The sequence below is a fragment of the Semicossyphus pulcher genome, unplaced genomic scaffold (genome assembly GCF_022749685.1).
Source record: "Semicossyphus pulcher isolate SPU_LCO1_2020_fin unplaced genomic scaffold, fSemPul1.0.p SCAF_13, whole genome shotgun sequence".
Taxonomy (NCBI): domain Eukaryota; kingdom Metazoa; phylum Chordata; class Actinopteri; order Labriformes; family Labridae; genus Semicossyphus; species Semicossyphus pulcher.
Window position 1 is genome coordinate 28162501 of NW_027211637.1, and position 22129 is coordinate 28184629.

The 22129-nt window shown below is 41.4% G+C and overlaps 1 protein-coding gene across 2 annotated transcripts in view; it reads right to left on the reverse strand.

The window, feature by feature from the left end:
• The window catches only part of LOC138589589 (teashirt homolog 2), a 46216-nt gene extending 45062 nt beyond the window's left edge, over positions 1–1154 (reverse strand). The window contains exons 1-2 of one of the 2 annotated variants that reach the window (XM_069659953.1): positions 962–1154; positions 725–893 (exon numbers count right to left, since the gene is read on the reverse strand). In XM_069659953.1, coding sequence (XP_069516054.1) covers positions 725–764 — 40 coding nt within the window. In that variant the 5' untranslated portion in view covers positions 765–893; positions 962–1154. Of the gene's footprint in view, positions 1–724 lie in introns of both variants that reach the window. The other variant, XM_069659952.1, reaches the window with a different exon arrangement.
• Between the last annotated feature and the right edge of the window lie 20975 nt (positions 1155–22129).

Below are 22129 nucleotides of genomic sequence, written 5' to 3' on the forward strand. Positions count from 1 at the left end.
AGATTATGAGGAGTTCATACAGAGTTCATCTGCTACGGATACAGCGGCTCCACATCTTTCAGCCCCTCTCTACACTTCATGCGGGTCAAATCAAACACAGCGAGGGAGGTTTTTCTTTTCAACTGCGAGCGCCACAAACTTCAACCTTCTGATCAATGACTGACTAAACGCCTTGTGACATGTTTTTGGATTATTGAAGGAAAACTACACAGCTGTTTTGTTTCTCTTGTAAATCCAAGTGAGCAGCTTTCTTTGGTGTTTGCGTTATTAGTCTTATTAATATACTCCTGACTGCAGATGCAGCTTAAGATGCTGCAACTTCCCCCCCTATTGTTCTAACGTTTGACTTTCTTACAGCAGTGTGGTGCCCAAACTGGGGTCCCGGGCCCCTTTAGAGGGTCCCAAGTGAAATGATAACTGATAAATATCAGGATTAGTAAATTCATAAGAAGCATAAAAGATAAATGTGTCCACACAGTTCACCATAGTACACATACAGTTATATAACTGTAGCTTAATATATCAAAAACCTGCTCAGATGGGACAATATCTCTTAAATCCGGGGGTCTGATGCGGATCTAAACGGGGGTCCCACATGATAAAAGTTTGAGGGGGAAACCCTGTCTAATAGACGAGCTACCCGCAGAACCATAACAAAGATAATCCACAAATATTACACTCATTTTAAACATGTTCTTTGAGGAAATTAAAGATATTCGCTTACCCGCAGCCCGCTTGGGCGCCTGCTGTTTCCTCCGTGGCATTTCTGGAGTCGCAGTTCACTACAGTGCCCAGGTGAAATGTGAATGCGGGCTACGATAGTCCATGCATAGAGAGAGAGAGTGTGTGTGTGAGGCTTTATTTCGGCTCTCGGAGTAGTTCGGTCTCTCTCCCTACACAGAAAATCCAGTTAGGAGTCGTTTCAGGCAGGAAGGAAACAGATGTTAAATCGGGCTTTCACCTTCTTCTTCTTCTTCTTCTTCCTCCTCCTACGGGGGGCGAATCGTCTCCTTTCACCATCCGTTTTTGTCCCTCAGTGCCTCATACGTTGATCGACGTGTGTCAGTCAGTCCTGCGGGCAGTTTTCGGTGGATAATATGTGAAGGGAAAGCGCGTAAAAAGCGTTTGGTAATGGTACACTATATTACGCACGGTGCAGGCGAGGGGGAGAGGCGATGCCAGCAGACATCGATCCATAGAACAAACTGAACATTAAAAACTCCTCCCTCCTCGCCTGGACTTGATGATGGCAGCGAGACATTTGTTACACTAGATAACCATGAGTTTATTAAAGGAACAGAGGCCAGGGAAAAGAGAGAGGAGCTCAGTGCTGTGCTCGCTGTGCTCTCATGCAGCCTTTCTCTGCTTTTAGACCCTTCAGCTTCCGCTTTGCTCGCTCAATCAAACACATAAAGTTTGTGAGATTTACGACACATTTGAATGAACCGCTGCACACGCCAGTGTCGGTGTAAGTGTAGCTGAATGATATGTTTGATGTAAGGAGACAAACGTGATTTAAAAAAAGAGAAAATATGTGTTTATCGATCTGCTGCTTTGCTCTTTCCAGGTATCTTATTGGAAGGTGCAAAAAACAACGAATGTTGATAATTTTTTCACGCTAACTGTGACTTCATAGGCCTGTTTAAAAATCCCCATACTAGATAAAGTTACTTAAAAACAAATAAACTTAAAAGTGACCAAAAACCATCTTTATAGTGGTGTAACTTCTTTATTTAAAACAGGCGTGTCTGCTATTCAAACTACCTGCTACGTAATTATGGTACAAACAATTAGACCAACTGAAATTCATAATAAGCATCCTCACGTCCAGTCACATTCAGGTTATATCCCCTTTGTTGTCTCTTTCCTGGTGTTCTCACATGTATATCTCCATTACACGTCTTCCTCTCTTAATTATTGTTACAAATTAAAAGCATCAATCCCACTGACAACAGGACTGACTTTAAAAAATGGCCGCCAGACAACAGCTTTAGTTTGCAAAGAGTTGCAGGTTTTAGCCACCTTATATTTTAAGTAATTTAAATACGATGCAGCGTTTTCTGCAACAGCGACATGTAAAAAATATTAACATGTATTTATTTCAGGGTGCTTGTTTTGCTTTATGCTGTCATTGTTTTGTTTTTTTGTTGTATATTATTTTTACTGACATATTTTCGATCACAACATATGAACCAAACAAAAATCAAAACCCAGCATAAAGACACACACACTGCACTCGCACACTCACGTACACACTTAGAGAGGAGACACAGAAATGTGTCTAAACTGTGTGTCAAGGACACCAAAGAATACATATCATTACATACCATCCACATGTGATTGTTCAATGCAAGCTGTCCAGAAAGAGACAAGGGACAATCAATATATAAATGTGTCAGAAAGAAGTGTTGGCGTACGTTCATCAGCAGAGCTGTTTGAGTGTGTGGAGGGGGATTTTTTGCTGCCATTGTTTTTCTGTTGTGGTTGCACTTTATGGCATCCAAAAGGTGAAGAACTGGTTGCCAGTTCCTCAAACAGTTGCCAATATCGTCACCGTAACCGACACTGTCCTCACCTGTTCACCATCACTCAAGCCATAACATTACTCTAACGATGAACCTGTAGATGAAACGTTTGCCTGCTCACTTCTGGTCACTGTCTTTCACTTCTTTATTAAACCGCTCTAATAGTCATTTTCAAACTCGAGTGATTGATTGATGCTCGAAGCTCCACGAGTCTTTTACCTTTTGTGCTGCACACACCTGGAGCACTTTTCAACACACATTAAAACTCAATACAATACACTCAATATGGTTAAATCGGCGACTGTATACAGAGGCTATAGTCCTCAGTGTGACGGGTTCAACTCCCGCCCTCGCCTCTTTGCCGCACGTCATCCCCGCTCTCCCCTCCCCTGCCTCCGGCTCTTTCCACTGTCCTCTCTTCAAATAAAACCATAATGAGCCAAAAAATTATCTTAATACAGAGGTTACCTCAGGTCACTTTAGAAACATGATTACAAGTGACTCCGCCCATGAATGTCACTGTTTTCAACTGAACTCTGCTTTCTTTAATTTCCTGTTTCCTTGTAATTATAATTCTATGTTGTTTTTTTGGGTGTGTTTAATTTATTGCATTTTAATTGTACGCTCGATGTCACTGAACATGAGGGCATGTCCTCAATGATTTTGAGATTAAATAAAGGTTGACTTTATGAACTAGTGTTTTTAATGATGGTGTTACATACTCTCTGCGTCCTGTTGTCACCTGACGTATTCTTGTTCTCTTCTGTGTTTTAATGTGTTTTGTAACCGAGTCTGTGTCTGTGTTTTTTTAAATGTATTGTTTTACCTGAGTGAAAACAAATTTCCCGTTGGGGACAATAAAGATGAAGTTGTTCAGGTGCGAGAAGTAACAACGTCTAACATGATGTCACTGAATAAAGTTTGATCCCCCGTGAACGCGACAACGATCGAATGATTAAAACAAAGACATGCAGCAAATTGTTACAATTATGAGGCTGAAATTTAGGAATCTTTTGCTTTACTGCTAAATAAAGACACAGCTATTTATAATAGATGCAGGACTAATAATTTACTGAAGATTTCAGGTCTTTTTTGTATTTTCTTGACGTTACAAAGAACGTGACCACTAGCGTGTACTTCAGTTTGTTTTGGAATAGACTTTACAAACACTAAACACACACACTGTTGGTGCTGAAATGTAGAAGTGACTCGATCCTGAAGTGTATTTTCCACACGTCAGGAGGAGCCTAAGATATTTCCTTTAACAGATTACTTTTACAATACTAAACCTTTAACTTTGGTTATCACATATTGAAGCACAATATTACAGCCTCTCTCTCTCTCTTTACTCTCTACTCATGACCTAATCAAATCTGAAGTTGAGGTGATGGATGACTTCATTTCAGAGAGACAACACCCCTTAGAGATCCAGGCTCGCCCCGGATTACAAATGGCTTCCTGATAATATTCCATCACCCCATTTTGTGTCTGTCACTCATTTTGCCAATGATAGCGGAGACCTCCCGTGAACTCCACCTGAACCTGAGCGATCAATCACGGCTCCGATCAAGACTGAGCCGTACCTGGCTGACAGCTCCCAACACCCTGTGTGTACACAGAGCGTGTGTGTGCGGTGACAAGTCACGCCAGCGCCCACCGCCTTATCTCTCCCACAAGGGCCTCCGGTTGCGGCTTCTGCGTCCTCACGTCGTCTGCATGGCCACGCCGGCTCGCCCGCGCCTCTAAACTTCATCTGAAAACTTTCTTTAATTTGAAACTTTACACTTACCTCTCATGCGTCCGTGTCAGCCGCAGATCCGCGTGCAGATGGTGGAATTTGTCATCCCTTAAGTCTTGATGAGCTTTTCCTCACTCACATGGCTGCCGCTCTCATACCTGGCTGCCTGAGGATTTTCCGGGACACAACTTCAACAGATTTCACTTAAGTGTGATCCCCCGCTGTAACAAAATGTGACAAACATATGTCTCGTTAGTGTTTTTTTAGAGCCACCTGTAGCTGTCTTTGCAGTTAAGACACAAACATGAGGCTCATATGTGGAGAAAGAAGACAACAAAACATAGTTAATGTCTTTGAACTTTGACCTGATGACAGGCGCATAAACCTCAAGTGGAACTGAAATCATATATTTGATTAAAAAAAAGTTGTCCAAGTAACACAAGCAGATGTTTCCTGAAACCTGAATTCTTTTATCTGCGATCTCATCAGAAGCGGGGCTGAGTGGGAAGCACAGTTTGTACATTCTTTGAATGTTTGTTTTGAGTTTTTCACCCGTCTGAGCTCCCAAACAGAAAACGTGCCCACATTCTTTGGAAGTCACCCATGGCACTTCTGGAGTGTCGACAAAATCGCCCTTTTTATTTATCGTCCACAAAGCGGCTGCAGAAAGTGTCTTTTGACGGCAGCCAGAGTTTTGACCTCTCGTCGTTTTGGCTGTGAGAGAGTTCGATTCATCTTCACAGAGCGTTTGTGGAGAGGAGGTTCACCTTAAAGCCACGCCACAGAGACGGGCGATTTTCGGATTGTCTAAATGTACAAATGATGTGAATCATTGCTGCTGATAAAAGCCTCCAGGCTCAATTATATTAAAAATGATTGATTGTATTTTGGTCTTGTAAAAGCTTCAGGCAAATCAATAGAAAACACTGAGTATAAAAACATTAGAAACAAGCATCATGGTTAATTCTCGTTGATATGACAGAGACGCTGCGCGAGAGAACGTCCTATTTATGTTTGACACTCTCTGTTGATGCTATTAGGAGATATTTTTGGATCCTCTTATTGACAGGAAGAACTTCTGAAACTTTGGATTTAAAAATGTCAGGCTGATGATTTAGCATGAGTTACTCATGCATCAGACAGGAACACTTTTATGAGGGATAATATTTTCTGACTTTTGTGACCAAAAATATCAGGGTTTTTTTAAAGTTTTCTGAGTAAGTACACACACCACCTGGACTCTTACTCTCTTCTTCCTTACAATATAATGACACTATAATTAATGTCTTTATACAGAGGTTTATCAAAGGAAAAGTTCCCAGAGGCCCTGAGAAGCGTTTTAGCCGATTTCAGCTCCTTGTTTTGCCAACTTTGGAGCTTTAATTCATTGTCTGCTCTCCTAAAGGGATTTTTTCTCTACATCGTGCTGCTTAAAAATCTCACACTATATTACCCGCTTAGCTAACTAGCTAAGGAACATGGGTGTAGCGTTTGGCAGCTACAGGGTTAGCAGCTAAGATTTCCCTCAGGAGATGGTGGAGACCAAAACAGAACTAAAAGGTGAGTAAATGTATGCTAATTTTGAACCGTCTCTTTTGAATGTGAAAACTAGCTAAGGTGTTTGCTAGCATGTTGGTTGTAACAGACGCGTGTTGTGCTGGCCCTGATGGTCGAAAAATGTAGTGTTTCCTTTAAAACTAAAGGCCTACAGACCAAAATAACTTCTCTTTCTTTGGTCTCAGCCGGCTCAATGAGAAGGAGGACAATACTGCAATTAAGCTGTTTGATTTCTTTTTTTTCTCATCTCTGACATTTGTGTCTGTCTACTCCCTCTCCCTAACATTTCAGTCAGATCTAATTGGTCGGATCTGAGCTCACAGAGTTCAACCATTTGAAACTGTATTCTAGAAGTTAAAGTGAATGTGAAATGTCTTTTTTTTTCGCAGTGTATCTTTGCAGGAATTCAACAATTTTACCTGGTTGGTCATTATAGCTTTGTGGTTTTGTAAACATTAACTCTCAAGCAAGATGAAGGGACAACAGGATTTGAATTCTGTAAAATAAAACGTCAACATTAAAGATATAATCTCGACTCTTAAGTAAAAACCATGTTCATGTCAAATACAGCAATTACACAGCACAGAGGAGGGCAGCGAAAAAACAGAGTGTGTAACCAACATTCTGTTTGGATAACATGAATTAGGTCTTATAAATGCAGCATTTTCTAATTAAATTAATAATCTTAAAGATTTTCATGAAAATAAATGTACAAGTCAAGTGCATTTGCAGAATTACAGACTGGGTGTCTGTGGAGAAGACACGGCGCCCAGTTAGTGACGCGTTTTCCATCACCCAGCAGTGGTTGGTCTGCCAGAGAGGGTAGGCGGAGCTAAGCGGCTGCTTTTCCGGTCTCTGCAAGTGTTGCGAGTAAACAGTAATCTACTATGGCTGAACAAACAAAGAAAAGATCGATGACTACAGATACAACTTCAAAAAGAAAAGGAAAAAAACTCGACGCTCAGATGAAGCAAACAGTCTAAAAAGGAAAGCGACCGTCAGCCAGGAAAATCAAGAGTTACAACCGGAGCCAACCGTGGACGTCACACATGCAACACTGCCTGGATATCTGGGACGTGTGCTCCTGCAGTTACCGTTTATCGCCACAGGTGCCGCCAAAGAGAACAAAACTGAGATCTTCGAGATTACAACTTGAAGTTCATCTTTTAACCACACAATGATCTGTTTCCGAACCTAACCAAACAGAGCATTAAATATGTGTAAAAAAGATATAAACTGAAAGAAAAAGGGGACCTTAAAACAGGCATGACAACATGTTAGAAAGGAAGGAAAAGGACCTTTAAACAAAGGTTTATTCTCCCAGGTTTAGAGCTGTAATTCTGGAAAAAATGCCAAAATAATGAAGCTTTGCTATAAAGCATTTCACTCAGCAGACTCCAACAAACGGCTGAAATACAGCGATGTCCAGGAGTTCACACGAAACACAATCTGAGATTTACAACCTTTCTTTGAAACAACACAAAAGCATTTATTTATTAGACCGAAATCTGGACTCAACCTGGGACTGTTTCTAATATCCTCACACTGCTCTCTTTCTTATTACACGGTGGAACTATTTAGTTACAGTCTTCGACAATAGGGAGTCTAATTATAAAGCTGTAGTGATGATAAAAGGAGGACGGTCCAGGAAATCCAAACCTGTCTTTAATCCGCGGCTGAAATTTCATGTACAATGGACAGCCTGTGATTGAAGTTTTTTAGATTTTCAAAGCTGAACAACAACATATGCACAGAGTGAAAAGCAGCTGCTTGATTTTAAGGTTTGATTCATGTGATACTTGTGAAAAGGAACCAAAGCTTAAAACAAAGAGCTAATACTAAATCAGAGCGAGTTTTCAGACAGGCTGATTGACATGCGGATAAAAATACATTTCACAGAGCTGGAAAATAGTGCAGCAATATAATATATCAAGCTTAATATGAAGTCGATTCAAGGGCGGGGGATAGAAAGACACATGAAACAGGACGACTTGTGATCATACAAACATACAAACATTTAAGCGTCTTGAAACGAGGCCTTGGTTGATTTACATGTAAGCGTTTAGAGACGCGTGTGCCGTGTAACCACTCATTCACAACACGCAGAAACAAAGGGTATTGATGGTTATACACACAATAGCATGTGGTCCCACCCAGTGTAAGAAGAACACAGTTTAGTTGAAAGTAGGTGAACAAGCCGATGTTGTTGTTGTTGTTGAAAGCGCAGTTAAAGGAGCTTTGTGGGACTCGGCGTGTTTGTCCTCGGGGCTGAATGTAACAGACGACAGAGATCATTGGAGCTTTTTTCCACATCGCTCAGAACTTACTCCTTTTCACCATTTTATAGTGTACTATGGAGACACACACACCATTGTTGCGCTGTTTGTACCTAATGTTCCTGACAAGTGGGTACTTGTCGTTCTCCTTTCTGACAGGTGTTAATACCTCACACTTCTTTTTGGTGAATACTTTTGATTCTGTGCAGCCGTGGTCGTTTTCTCACTCGCAAAGTGTTCATGCTGAAAAACTCCCGGCTGCAGTATAAGGTACCTATGTAAAGTTATTCTCTATAATTTGTGTATAATCCTGAGACAGTATTGAGCTCTTACCTGAGGCAGAGGGAGATGACTTAGTAGAAAGACTGCTACAGGGCCCCCTGAGGGTCGAGACGAGAGGCAACCGACGGGTCAAACATCGCAGGACTTTCATCCAGGAGATTCTGCAAAACAAAACGTCAACATTAAGTTGTTATTTTAAACCACACAATGATCTGTTTCCGAACCTAACCAAACAGACATTAAATATGTGTTAGGAAGATAGGAATCAAAAGCAAGAGGGGCATAACCACATGTTAGAAAGGAAGAGAAAGACCTTAAAAACAAGTGCTGAAGGGTAGCTTAAGGGCCTGTGTCCACTAACAGATGTGCACTGGCAGTGCTGATTGTCCTTATAACCAATGCTTTGTTGAAAATACTTCAACCATTAGAACACTGCCGCTCGTCAACGCCCCTTCTCCCTCACAGACCAATCAGATTCATGAAGGGGCGGGACTTCGGATATCAACTTTGTCCACAACCATGGCGGCGGAGAAGCTAATCCCTTTCCTTTTTTTAGGCTGCTGCTAACGCCAGGACACGATTCCTTTGATTGTTTTTTTTTGTTTTCTTTGTAAAATTTCTGTGAATAAAAGCAAGAGCTTGTAGTGGACACAGGCCCTAAAGCAGGTTGAACTACATGTTAGAAAGTAAGAAAACAGACCTTAAACAGGCGCTAAAGGCTGCTTCAAAACAAGCAGAACCATATGATAATGATATGATATTTTATAAGCTTGCATGCAGACATTTGTAGGATTACTCTTGAAAAATAGTGCATTACTTTACATGTATATTGCAAAATACACTTCAGAGTTGGTGGAGACCAAAACAGAGCAACGAGAGGGGGAATATTAAAGTTTAATTTATCAGTAAGACAGAAACAAAGTCCAAATGTATGCCAGTGATGCTCAACGTCTTCTGCTGGGGGTTTAAATCAACTACTTTTGCTTGAAATATTTCCATATAAACTTTATACAGTGATAATGTGTCACTGCTATGATTAGAAATTATTTTTTTTAAGTGTTCTTCAAAGAAAGAGCACACCTTTATTACGGATTCACTGATATCAAAGTTATCAATTTTATAAGAGAGGACTCAAAATATAATCTGTAACAATGTGTGGATGCAGTAAATAAGAGTTGCTATAAAGGTTGAAATAAAGATATTCAAAAGGATTTCCAACATGAAATGTGTTAGTGGAGACGGTATATGTATTTATTTCTTACTATAGAGTAGTGTGCTCTTTATTTTAGTTAAGAAAGGACGCCTTCGTTGTAATATGCTGTAGGAAACTAATGTTGAAAATTCCCTTCTGACTATACCGTATATTCACGTTTCTCATAGCATCTTGTATTTATAGAAATCAGGAAATAAATCCAATAATTGTGGCAGAAACGTTTGTTATTGTCCGTCAGAAATTCGAGCATACAAAAATGTAAAATCAAATTTTTTAACACATTTAAACACTGTTTTTTTTGTGCTTGTGAACGTCGCCTCCAGCAGCGGGGTTAAAGCTGATGTATGATCTCAGGTGGAAAGGCCCTTTGACCCACATGCACGCCTAACTCACATCTGTAACAATGTGAGTGTGAAGCTGCAGCTGTCAGTCACTCTTCAGTAAGTACAGTATGTGGGGCATGAAGTGGGGGGGTATTGTTCACCGTCTTTTTTAACCCATGCAAACAATCTTTCTAACATTGCTGCTTGACCTATTTCCTCTCATGTAATATATCGTTAAAGCAGCCTTGTGAAATGGCTTAATTATTTATGCTTGATTTCAAAATGAAGAGCTTTGAGAACATGGCTCCACAGGAGGATTGACACACGCAACGCTGCTCTTACAAGCACACACACTGAGGCACACTGAGGCACACTGGGGCCCGGCTTAACTCAAAAAAAAAAAAGAGCCTCGCACACCCTTGACTGAGTTCATCCAGTGTGTTGTGCACGGAGCATTAAAGCAAGAGTGAAGATAAATGCCCTGTCAGCGCCTTTAATGATTTATTTCAAACATTTCACTCGATCCAATAAGGTTACAATCTATGGCAGGTAATTGTTTATACAGAAATAGATGGCATTTTGTTTGTTTTATTGAGCATTGAGCAGAGTGAACACACTAACCTCAGAAATGGATGCACATTCAGAAATATCAATTTGCTGCTTTAGAATACATTCTGCTCTTGCAATTCTCATCACACATATTAAAACGCAGAGGCCCGACTTTCATATTAGCCTCCGCAGTGTCTTTAATCTCCTCTGCACGGGTGTGAGGCCCGTCTGTCCATATGGACGAGCGTGCGCGTGGGTGTCCGATCTGCCACGCACTATTTTTGCCTCCGTCCTGCGTGCGTGCGTGCGTGCGTGCGCTGCAGTTAAGTAAGGCATCAGAGCAGCCTGTCACTTGTCCCTTGGTATTGCTTTAGTCTGCGTCGACAGTGTGTCCACCCTGGGTTTGTCAGTGTCTATTCAGACCTGACCTGTCTTGTTCAGCACATGGCAGAGGATGCTGATGGACATTTCCAGTTCTCCTTCTCGGTGTCCATCACTCGGCGCAGGATGCATCCCTGACGCATCTTAGTTTGAGCTCCTGAAATTTGTTGACAGTTGCAGAGGGTGGTCTGCAGTTCTGCCACCCTCAATTACGGGAGATGTGATCTGATTCTGACTTGAGGGATGTAGGTTGCCTGCTGTGCATAAATGCTCAATTGTGGTCGATCGATAGCTTGCTAATAGGTTTTGAAAATTGAAAACAATGCGAATAGAAAAGATGCGTAAACCCTGCTGAGGGATTTTTGAAATACAAACCCAAAGGGCTAAGCGAAGGTGGGGTAAGTGACATGCTTTATTTATTTATTTCCAGTCCTGGAGGATTAGATTCATTCATCCTCTTTCATGTTTGTTGCTTTGCTGCCAGTCAATCTCCTGTTTGTTCTCGTAATTTCCTGCAAGCCGCTGATGAAAAAGAAAGGAGTATTTAATTAGCACTCCCTCTGTTCTGGTGAAACAGTTAGTGTAGTTTTATAGGACCAGGAACAGAGCTCAAGTCTGTTTCTAATGGAGATGGAGGCAATCAGATAACCGACATTGCCACCCGTGCTCTCTTTTACTCTTCCTGAAGAGGACAACTTCAGCTTTTAATAAACATGTAATAAGAAGGAAAACAGCTGGTAGCTGCATCACAGATGGTGCCGTTCTTGGCATCTCCAAGGAAGGGACCACACATACAGATGGCTCATTATTCCAGCATTTGGTTATGCATATTGCACAAAATTTTATTCCAATGCTTAACAACCAGTATAAGCAATACAGGTGTTACTATTTTTCACGAGGCTCCCCCTGCAAAGTAAGCAGCCGGGATCTTGTTTTTGGCCGTATCTTTTGATGCGGATCACTCGCACCAGCCTCAGAATCCACTTCTGCGCATCAATATTTCAGAGCCGTGTCTGTTTGTGAGGAGCGCCGCGTTAATCTACACTCAGGTGTGATTTACGGCCCAACAGCTGTCAGTCTCACCCCCCGACTGCAGCTCTGTTTTTTAAAGTGCACCTTTGTGTCGTTAAGGTAACAGCCCGCAAATACCTCAGCGGGTCGTTGATTAAGACGGAGGGAGAGATATTGATCCCAAAGCAAACGGCAAAAACAAGTCAGCACAGTGAGCCGAGACCAAGGCCAAACACACGAGCGCACGAGCAACCTTGACCTCGAGAAATCCCTCAAACCTCATCCAGACTTAGAAGCTCCCACTATAGGCATCTTACATCTGCATATTTGTGAACTCGGGCGTCCTCTGTGTATTATTTATATCCGTTCAAATAGAAAATGTCACTCGTAAAAAATAATTTGAATGAAAACAGAGCAAAGGATCCGCTCCCACGAGGGAAATGTGTTCTTAGTTGAGTCTTTTTTTAGGGTCGACTGTTTTAAATTACAGATGCTCTCTAATTGGCTACGGTCAAATAAAGCCCGCCTAATGAGGCATTGCATTCATTTGCTTATTTCCTTTCAAGTCGCTCTTCTTTGTTTCTCAGAGCAAAAAGTCGGCTCTCGCGCGCACTCGTCGTTCCAGGCGGGGTGTTCTTAGTCAAAACACTATCACGCCTCGAATCAACTGTATGTAAATATATATATATATATATATTTGCTGCTGGAAGAAAATGCAGTGAATTCACTCATTAATGGCGTAAACAGAAGCGATAATAAACCCTGAACTTGTGTTCTACCTTTCTGACCAGAAGCGGGGTTTAAACAGAGACTGAGTCTCCATTATATGATGAACTATGCGCGGACTTCTCCTTTAATGTGATGATTAAGTGTGCTAATCACAAGTGAGAGCGAGACGTAGACACTTTTATCCGTCCCCCCCTGTGTGTGTGCGTGCGTGTGTGTGTCCCGAAACATCCGAGGGATTTTCTTTCAGACCTCCTCACACTCGACACTCCATGTATGCTGGAGCTGTCCTGTCCAATTTATAACAGGAGTCAATGTGACCTTTATCCTGGCAATGACTATAATGTACTTTAGCACATGTCATTCTCAGGTCAGGATCATCCCCTGTGTCATATGTTTTGTCTTGCATGTTTTACAGTCACCGGGGACGCAGTGCTGCGCGCCCCGGTGCTGCAGCCTATTCAACTTTAAAGTGAGCAGGTGAAAGCTGCAAAAACATGTTATTTATTCACCGCAGAGGCAGTTTGCAGAGTCCTATTTAATACAGCGTGTTATTATGGGCCAATTATTTCTGAATTATTATATTTCCAGGGATATTTATAGCAGGCGTAATGTAATTAGGCATAATAATTACGCAGAAATGACTATTTTGAACCCCAGTTTAATAATAACAGCTTTGCTTTCTACTCGATTCAAGTCTGCAACAAATGCAGGAAACAAAGGATTTAAAGAGCTTAAAAGCATAGGTAGGCTGCACAAAATAACTGTCACATGTTTTTGGCTCTAATTTCCCCCCTCATACTCATCTTATTGCTCATCAGCTAAGTTGTCAGGTCTGCTACATCCCTTTGATGGCATCACTGACAATTAGCAAGACGATGCCACACAAAACCATCTGGACAGGCGCATCTCTCGTTGCTGAGGGAGACAGTTTCTGGTGTGACAAAAATAAATCTCAAGGTCAGTCACTGTCACTTTTTAAAAGTATCAGATCCCTTCAGAGGTAGATTTATGGGATTGGATTTATTTTGAGAAGGTTTACGGGCTTAATGACGAGATATCTACAGAGAGAGAGGAATTAAATCAGAGGAGTATACAAGCCTGTCTCTGCCTAATGTTCGACACACCAACATGGTTTATTGTCAGGGTGCAGGAGGCTGCTGAATTCACAGAGACAGACAGATAAACAGACAGACAGACAGATAAACAGAAGTAGGTGTTGGCTGCTTTAGCACCATTGAAAACGTGACAGACCTGCATGTCATCGTTCTCGTACACTCAGAAAAAACGATCAATTATCAAGAGGGGCGGGAAATTGATTTTCGCCTTCCTCCGTACGCAGCAAATGTTCCACATAAATATATGATGCTTTGACAAACCTCTTTGTATTAAACTTGAAGGGCCCTGCAATGAAAGTCAGACTAAATATAACTCTGTTAAGGACCAGACTCACCAGCAGGGAAACTGAGAAATTCTGCAGCAAAATCAGCACAATCAGTGAATTTAAGTGGATCTGAGCTTTTGTAGCAGTGCTGCCACAGAGCACCGAGTCCAAAACAGAGGGAGATTTCTGAGCTTGTTAGCTGCGTTCCTCCATCCAATTGTGGCTCTTTAACTGAGTATAAAGTGCTCTACACAAGGAGGCAGGGTTTACACTCAGTCAGTGGTATAAATATGAGCTTTGAACAAACAGTGAGATCCTCCCGCCTCTCTAGCAGCCAAGCTAACAAGCTTGCTAACTGACAGGTAACGCTAGTTAGCAAGCTAGCTCAAAGACGCTTTAATGACTCTTTTTTAGAATGAAGATAGATCGACCATCTTTATATTACTTTCTGCAAAATGGAATATGTCAGTATTCACTCACATAATATGGTGTACAAATCTAAAGCGTAAACAAAGAACAGTCTTAAAAATGTATAGAAACTGGGGGGTTTAGCTCGGTTGGTAGAGCAGGCGCCCCATGTACAGAGGCCATAGTCCTAGAAGTAGTACAGAGCACTGATCGCAGGTTCGACTCCCGGTCTGCCGATCATTTGGTACATGTCATCCCCCACTCTCTACTCCCAACATTTCCTGTCTATTGTCAGCTGTTCTATTTAATAAAGGCAAAAGCCCAAAAAAATCATCTTAAAAAAAAAAAACGTATAGAAACTGTACAGCTCTGATTAGAGATTGGCACTTAGGCCTTTGCCATCAGTGAGTGTGAATGGGTGAATGTGACATGTAGTGTAAAAGAGCGTTGAGTGGTCAGAAGACCGATACAAGTACAGTCCATTTACCATTTACAGTTCTTAGCACAAAACAGCCGTAACCGGAGTACAAGACGCACTTTTAATACATTTTTTAAAATCTATTTATAGAAAAACGTAAAGTTCTTTTTCAATAGCTTTAATGTCATGTGACCCAGTGTCCTCAAAGCAGTGTCAGATGTTAACACGACTAAGACACACCTCATTACATTGGATTTAATTTATGCTAATATTTTATATTAATATTTTTATGTAAAATTTGATGGGGTTTTTCTTCAACGGACATGCTCAGTCATGATCACCATTGCAGCCGCTTCTTATACTAAACAAGTTAATGTAAGTAACTGTAATCAACTTAAAGTGTTCCAAAAATTCCTATCACTCAAAATGAACAAGTCAGAACCACAATAATCATTTTTGAGTTGCTGCTAATTCATTGGGACGAGTCAAAGTTCTTTGAGGATTGAGTTCAGTTAACTTTCTTCTTTTATCAAGACAGACTGTTTGTTAGACAGAGCATTTAAAGTGATCATCTCGAAGGTTTTCATGTAAATAAATGTCTGTTAAGTCTCTATCGCTGAGTGAGGTAACACAATGGTGATCGAGCCTATGGCCCACTGATGAAAGCCTTTGCACCTAATTCTTGACTTTCATATGCTTTTGTTTTGCTTGTTGTCTGCTGATTTATGAATTCTTCCTTTCATTTTGTGTATTTCTTACTACCAGCCAAGAATGTTACGGTCAAAGTTCAGCTGTCTGGCAGCCGGATAAAATTTACTGACCCAGTTTCATGAAAGTTTGTAGAATGGTGCAACATCGGCTAAAGGAAGAACTCATTCAATCTGGTAGCTGATCTGACTCACGAGGAAGCCATTTATAGCTGATTTGACTTGTTTTCTATATGTTGTTTAGATTTGACTCAAGTAAAATTTCCTTTCTTGTGAATATGGAAATGAAATTCAAAATATTCACAATTTAGAAATACACCGCTGAGACGCTGCAGCTCCATTTGAAACAGGTTTTGACATCATTCTTAGAGTTAAAGAAGCTTAGAGATCTGCTGTGATTCACTTGTGCTAGCATGATCCCGGCCTGCTAGTGTTAGCCGTTAGCTCTGCAGCTTATGTAGCCCAGTGTGTAGTTGTAGTCCTTGTATGACATGTCCTTTAGCGACTATGTGGAACAATAAAAGCAGCCGTATGACTTTTGTTTTTATTGTTAGTTTTTATATTGTTTCAATGGATTCTATTGAAGCAGTCGGGCATTAAACATTATACACTATAATGATTCTATATCCTGTTTAGCGGCTGTATTTCTGCAGACAGGATGTGATCAAGGTTGCAGGGGCAAACGGATCGTTGAACAGAAACTAGAACATACTGTCATTGTTTTGAAGAGCATGTTCGATGCGAGCCCTGCTCCCGCTACACTAACTCATCCGCAGCTCTTCCATTGTGTGGTCCCATGATGCTTCTCTGCTTGTGTGTCCATACATCATGTTTGTGCGTGCTGTACTAAAGCAGATCCCCTACAGAATAGGCTCCAGAGTGTCATCCACACAGAGTTATCCCTCACCACTGGCTGACCGTGGCATTATTCCGATGGGGACTGTTTGACTAATAAGCATTTTCGCTTCACAAGTGCTGGCTCTAGTCAATGCTGCTGCTCTGGATATACACGCCGTACAGAGGACACCTTGAATTGGAAAAAAAGAAAAGGTGGCCAACGCTATTAAAAGCACCCACTGGTCCGGAAAACACACTGTGATTTCATTACAAAAATCATATAATGGTCGTAAACACAATAACAAAGTTGCACTTTTGCTTGAAGAATTTGCAGAGTCTGTAGAACAGAAACAGCCTCTCTTCACATTATCTTTCCTTTAGTTACACCTGAACGAGCAAGATGTTTCCCTTTGTTTGATTTCAATATTATAGGACTGTTAGAGAGGCAAACAAATGCTAATGAATAAAAGTGGAAGCAGTCTAATAATAGTGTAAACACAGTGTAAGGTTTTAAATGCACAAGGCAAAAGAAAAGCCCCTGCCTCACCCTTCATCCACTAGACTGATATACTGGTTGGCCCATATTGTTTGGCCGATTGCATCACAGACATATCGCTATTGGCATTTATGTGTTTCTCTTACACCGATATAAACAAAATGAATAATGCAGTAAACAATGTTTGGAATGACCGCTCAGTCTCCGTTGTGTACCGTGCTCTCAGCACGGTCTGCAGCACAAGCAGAGACTCAGAGCTAAAGACGGCATCTGGACTGGAAGTACCGTAAAATGTGTTGTATAAGACGCACTTTTAGTACCTTTTTTTACCATCTAAAAAGTGGGCTGCGTCCTTTATACCGGTGCGACCAATATACCAGTATAAAATGCAGAGAGAGGCTAGTTATTGTGTTGGTGATGATGGCGCTATAATCTAGCTAAAGTTGCTAGTTGTTAAGTGGTGACGTCTCACCTTCGCATTAAACTGTTTTAAGCGAGGAAACTAACTTGATCGTAGGCTGCCAGCTAACGCTAGCTGCAGCACAGGTAGCTAGCAGGATCGCAAACTCAACATGTTGAAAACAGAAGGAAGGCTGTGATTTGTGTGTTTTAAATGAAAATAAAATCAATTACTTTTGAAATGTGTTTTTTCACCATTTTTTCTTAAAGTGCACTAATAGACGATCCTGATTAAACCTCAGATACAAGTTGAAATTAAGAAATTACACGTGTACAAAGACACAGATTTTAAACACGGAAGAGCTTCTTGTGTGTTTTTACCGGTTTTAGTAATCCTGAATTAATTAGAAGAAATACAGCTTTGGGGTCAGCGGTTCAGCTCAGCGGTTAAGGAGTGCACCCCTCAGCCCTCGATGCAGCAGTTCCGGGTTCAACTCCGACCCTTGGCCCTTTGCTGCACGTCATCCCCACTCGCTTCCAAAGTTTCCGACTCTGTCCACCGTCCTGTCGCATAAAGGCAGAGAGGCCAAAAAAATAATCTTACAATTAAATGTATTAAGTTATAATTTACTTCAATTTAGTTCTTCTTAAAACATCAGTAGTTATATATTTTATTGCTGTGAAGGCTTCCGTTTTGAGTCGGCTGATAAATCATGGAACCAGATCGTGCACAGACTGGTGCACTCGCATTTTGAGCTGTATCGGAAACATTTCCAAGACAGGTTTTGGAACAAGTCTAGTAACAATATTCTTTAATAAAATGATTCGTTTAAGAGAGCAGCCTTTACATCATCGTTTTGGTGCACAATTGGTGCACAATCCACATAATGAAGGCAGCTGAATTCATGATATCGGCCTCCATTTAGGTAATCTGTACATTTTCTCCTGGTAGGCTCTTACAAATCTCATCGTTTAGGCTCTATTGTGCACAAAAGAGCGAGCATGAGTCACTTACGCAGCTACTTTCTGTGATTCTTTCCTCTTTAAAACGGCTGTTTTGCAGTAAAAAAAAGTTGGCGCGTCTACATTTAGTGGCTGTAAAATGCTGCAGGGTTACATAAATGTAGCACGACAAAAATAGCTCATGTTAAGTATTTTAAACATGAGTGCTGTTGCATTTCTGAGGTTATACATTGTTAAAGTGACCACGTCGTGCCCGATGCTTATTCACACTTCTACTGTGCATAAAACCTCAGACTGATGTCTGTTATTAAATCCAGGTGCTGTGTACTTCAGGTGAGGCTTCATGGTTTGAGCTGCAGGTGAGACAGAAAGCAGAAATACCTCATTGACCCTCTGTGTGCAGGCAGACGCTGCATATTTTGACAACCACCCGCTAAAACTATTTTAGCTCTATGATGCTACCTCAGTGTTTTCCTCCCACATACAGATAAAAATGCACATTGCAAAAATGACCTCTTTCCTTCTGCTGTTCTGGAGCTGAACAGTCAGAGTTACTTGCGAATTTGTTTTCTGTCTGTATTAATATTAATGTCTGTGTGCTGTAAATAATGTTTGTTGCAGCCCCCAAAAAAACAAATTGTCAGGACTCGACAGATTCAGCTGTGACAAACCGAACTCTGGAGTTTATCTGTGCTGCTGTAAGTCAGGTCCGGGTCCGAGCCTGTTGTTGCTCAGCAAAGTGTTGCCATCACCTCTGCGGACCACCCTGACAACCTCTCCCTCTGTTGTGGAGGCTTCCCTGCAGAGAGCCTCGCAGCGCAGGGATTGGGTCCGTGGAGGTTTCCACCATCAGATGGTGTGTAACGTCTGGCAGTCTCTCACGGCAGGGCTTTGGTAGAAGTTCAGCACACATGAGACACCATCATTTGAAAAACATCTGTCACTCTGACAAATAATAAGTGCACAGGGCCTCCAGGGAAAAGGGAAGTGCAAGCTCCATATTTTATTTCTTTCTGTACAACACTGCGACTGACTGCTGTTTTTGTGTGGTGAACTGTACTTTATGTCTAATGCAATGCATGCTCACACTGACAATTGACATTTTAAGGGCATTACCCTTGACAAGGCGACCTGGACAAATGAAAGAAAAAGGCAGGATGATTTATCAGGTGCAGGCTGACGAAATATGCGAGTTACATTTTTTTTTTCCTGCGCTGTTTGAAATGAATCTCCAGGACGTGCACCACACCCCTGCCGCAGGCCGTGTGAGCTGTCTGCAGAGCGCCTGATGACCTGAGATCAGGTAGGGCTCTATCTCCCCTGGGCGCTTGCAAAGCCAAGAAAACACTGCACCGCTCTCCTTTTCTAATTCTGCCACTTCCTCCTGGCTTAATTGAGAATTTGAACAAACAAATTAATCATTGCAGCCCATAAAAATGACAGGATTCATGCAGTAGCATTCTTCATTCTCTCTAATTTGTTGTGTGTTGTCGCCCCCCCCCCCTCGCCTCTCTTCCCCGTGCCTTTTCTCAAACCCCCACAGCAGTTTTTGTGCTGAATCTGCTGGTTTACCCCCTTATGAAAATTACAAATACTTGTCAAGGTTAACGAGTTAATATTCTCATTCAATATTTATTTTATGGGCGAAAGAAAGCGTCTCCCTTCAGCGCGTCCTCCTCCAGAGCGAGGATGGGTTTGTTAATCAAAATGACAAGGACAGTGTCCTTTTGATAATCCCCTGAATCATCGAGAATAAAAAATGAACTTTATTAATCAGCGGCCCCTGATTAATTGTTATGAAGTGTTGCTCATCCATTTCCCCTGCATTTCCGTAATTTTCACAGAAGCCTAACAATCTCCCCAATGATTTGAAGCCTTTCGAGCTGGCGTTGCATTCAGCAGCGCAGCAATAAATAGCCAGGCAGCACTCTCTCCTTCCTGGATGAGCCTCTGCACAGCGCACTTTTACACAAACACAAAGCTTATTTCCCTCTCTGCTTACTGCATGACTTTTTTTCACATAACTTCTTGAGTTTGCATTTTTTTTAAATGGCATTGTCCAAAAAACGTCAATACTGACACTAACATCAGTTTAGTAGCAGCCATCAGTCTGCCTTTATGTTTGCTTCCTGCATCAATACTGCAGACTCTGCCCACTTCATCCTCACTGTGAGGCTCAAACGTGTTACCTATTCCTGTCCGTGTGGGAGCAACAACACTGTTCAGCAAGTTACCAGATAAAAGCAGGACTCTATGGTGGGGCTGCGTCCTCTCAGATATGAGTCGGTTGAATCGGATTTCATTGTTCAATAAGAACACTTTGCCTATTTATTCCCTTTATTAAAACCAGATCAGTTTACACAAGCTTTTCACCAGAAAGACGCACGTTAGCCGACTTTTTCTTTGAATCACAAGTCACTATCGTTTTAAACTGTATAACACGGATGCATCATTGAACAACTGTAATATTTGTAATTATTAATGCCCTCGTCTGGATACGGGGCCAAAATTAACCCAAAACAGTTGGAATGTAAGATTTGAATAAAATCAGATTACAGTGCAAATCCTTTTCAACCTATATTCAATTCAGTACAGCACAATGTCGAGATATTTAATGTTCAAACTGATAAACTGAAAACACATTTTCAAGACGCTTGAAACACGTTCCAAAAAAGTTTGTAAAAAAAAATAATTCAGGCCTTCATCCACTCTTTGAGAAAGAGTTCAATCTTTCAGATTCCCAATACATCTTCTCAGTGAAAATTATTTCACATAAAAATGATCTTCTTTTCAAAGAGTAACTGCCTGTGTTTACGTAGCCTCACAGAAATCTTTCTGAAGACACAAATACTTTTATGTTACCGTTAAATTTACTGCACAATTAAAGAATAAACACATCGGCGCACGCCACCTTCTCGCCGATATCGGCCGATTCCGATGTTCAGCCGATGCATCGCTGCAGCCCTGCTATATAATTACGCCCTACACACTGGCTGTCGGCACCAGAGTCCGATCGCACTTGAAGCTGTTTGTTGGCTCTCACTGACTCCGTTCCCTCCTGTCTCGATCGTTGCTTGTGTTGTATTAACTCTCAGATGAACGTTGCTTTGGACAAAATTGTCTGCTAAATGAAATTGTAACATTGTAATTAGAGCGCTTGAGGCACTCGTGTACGCTACTGAGCTGCCTTAGCACTGCTGCAAAGCATCTGAGAAACACTGACTCTAACCTAAACCTGCCTTTATCCAGTTTTTAATGGTTTTTAACACCAGGCTGGGCGATTTTCGAGTGGATTGGAGCTCTTTGGATAATTCGGCTCAGAGTACAAATCTTTTGAACAACAAACCTTGAAGGAATTCTTACCTAAACACAAGGTGAGCGCACACAAAGAAGCCTAGCCAAAAAAGAAAAAACGGGCATCAGAGAAAAAATAATTTTTAAATAAAATAACAGCTTTATCTGCTGTTTTTACTGGTTTTAATGTTGAGTCAGTTTGTTTTGGAGAGGAGGAGACCTTTACTTTGGCTCGCTTGTTAAAACCTTTTAAACGAGGAACACTGAAGGATCGTTTAAAGAGGAGCTTTGTTAAAGTTACACCCCACGATGCCCTCACTCCTGCGTTGCGTTGCGCACACTGTACATATTAAAATGCAGACGAAATACAAATCATCGTCTTTAAGGGGGCAGCCCTTCTTCATATAAAATCAAACGTAATTGAAGAGTTAGTCAATTAAATGCACATACTCCCAGCTCAGACAGAGGAGACCCCCCCACAGTGACACACGACCCCCACGTCTTCTCTTTCCTTAAAGAAGCACGACAATTAATCGTGCACACATCTACGATGTTTATGATTAATATATAACACTGAATGCAGCTTTCACAGTGGATGGTGCGAGGCCTGATGTAATTTACATGAGTGAGCCAGACGTGTGC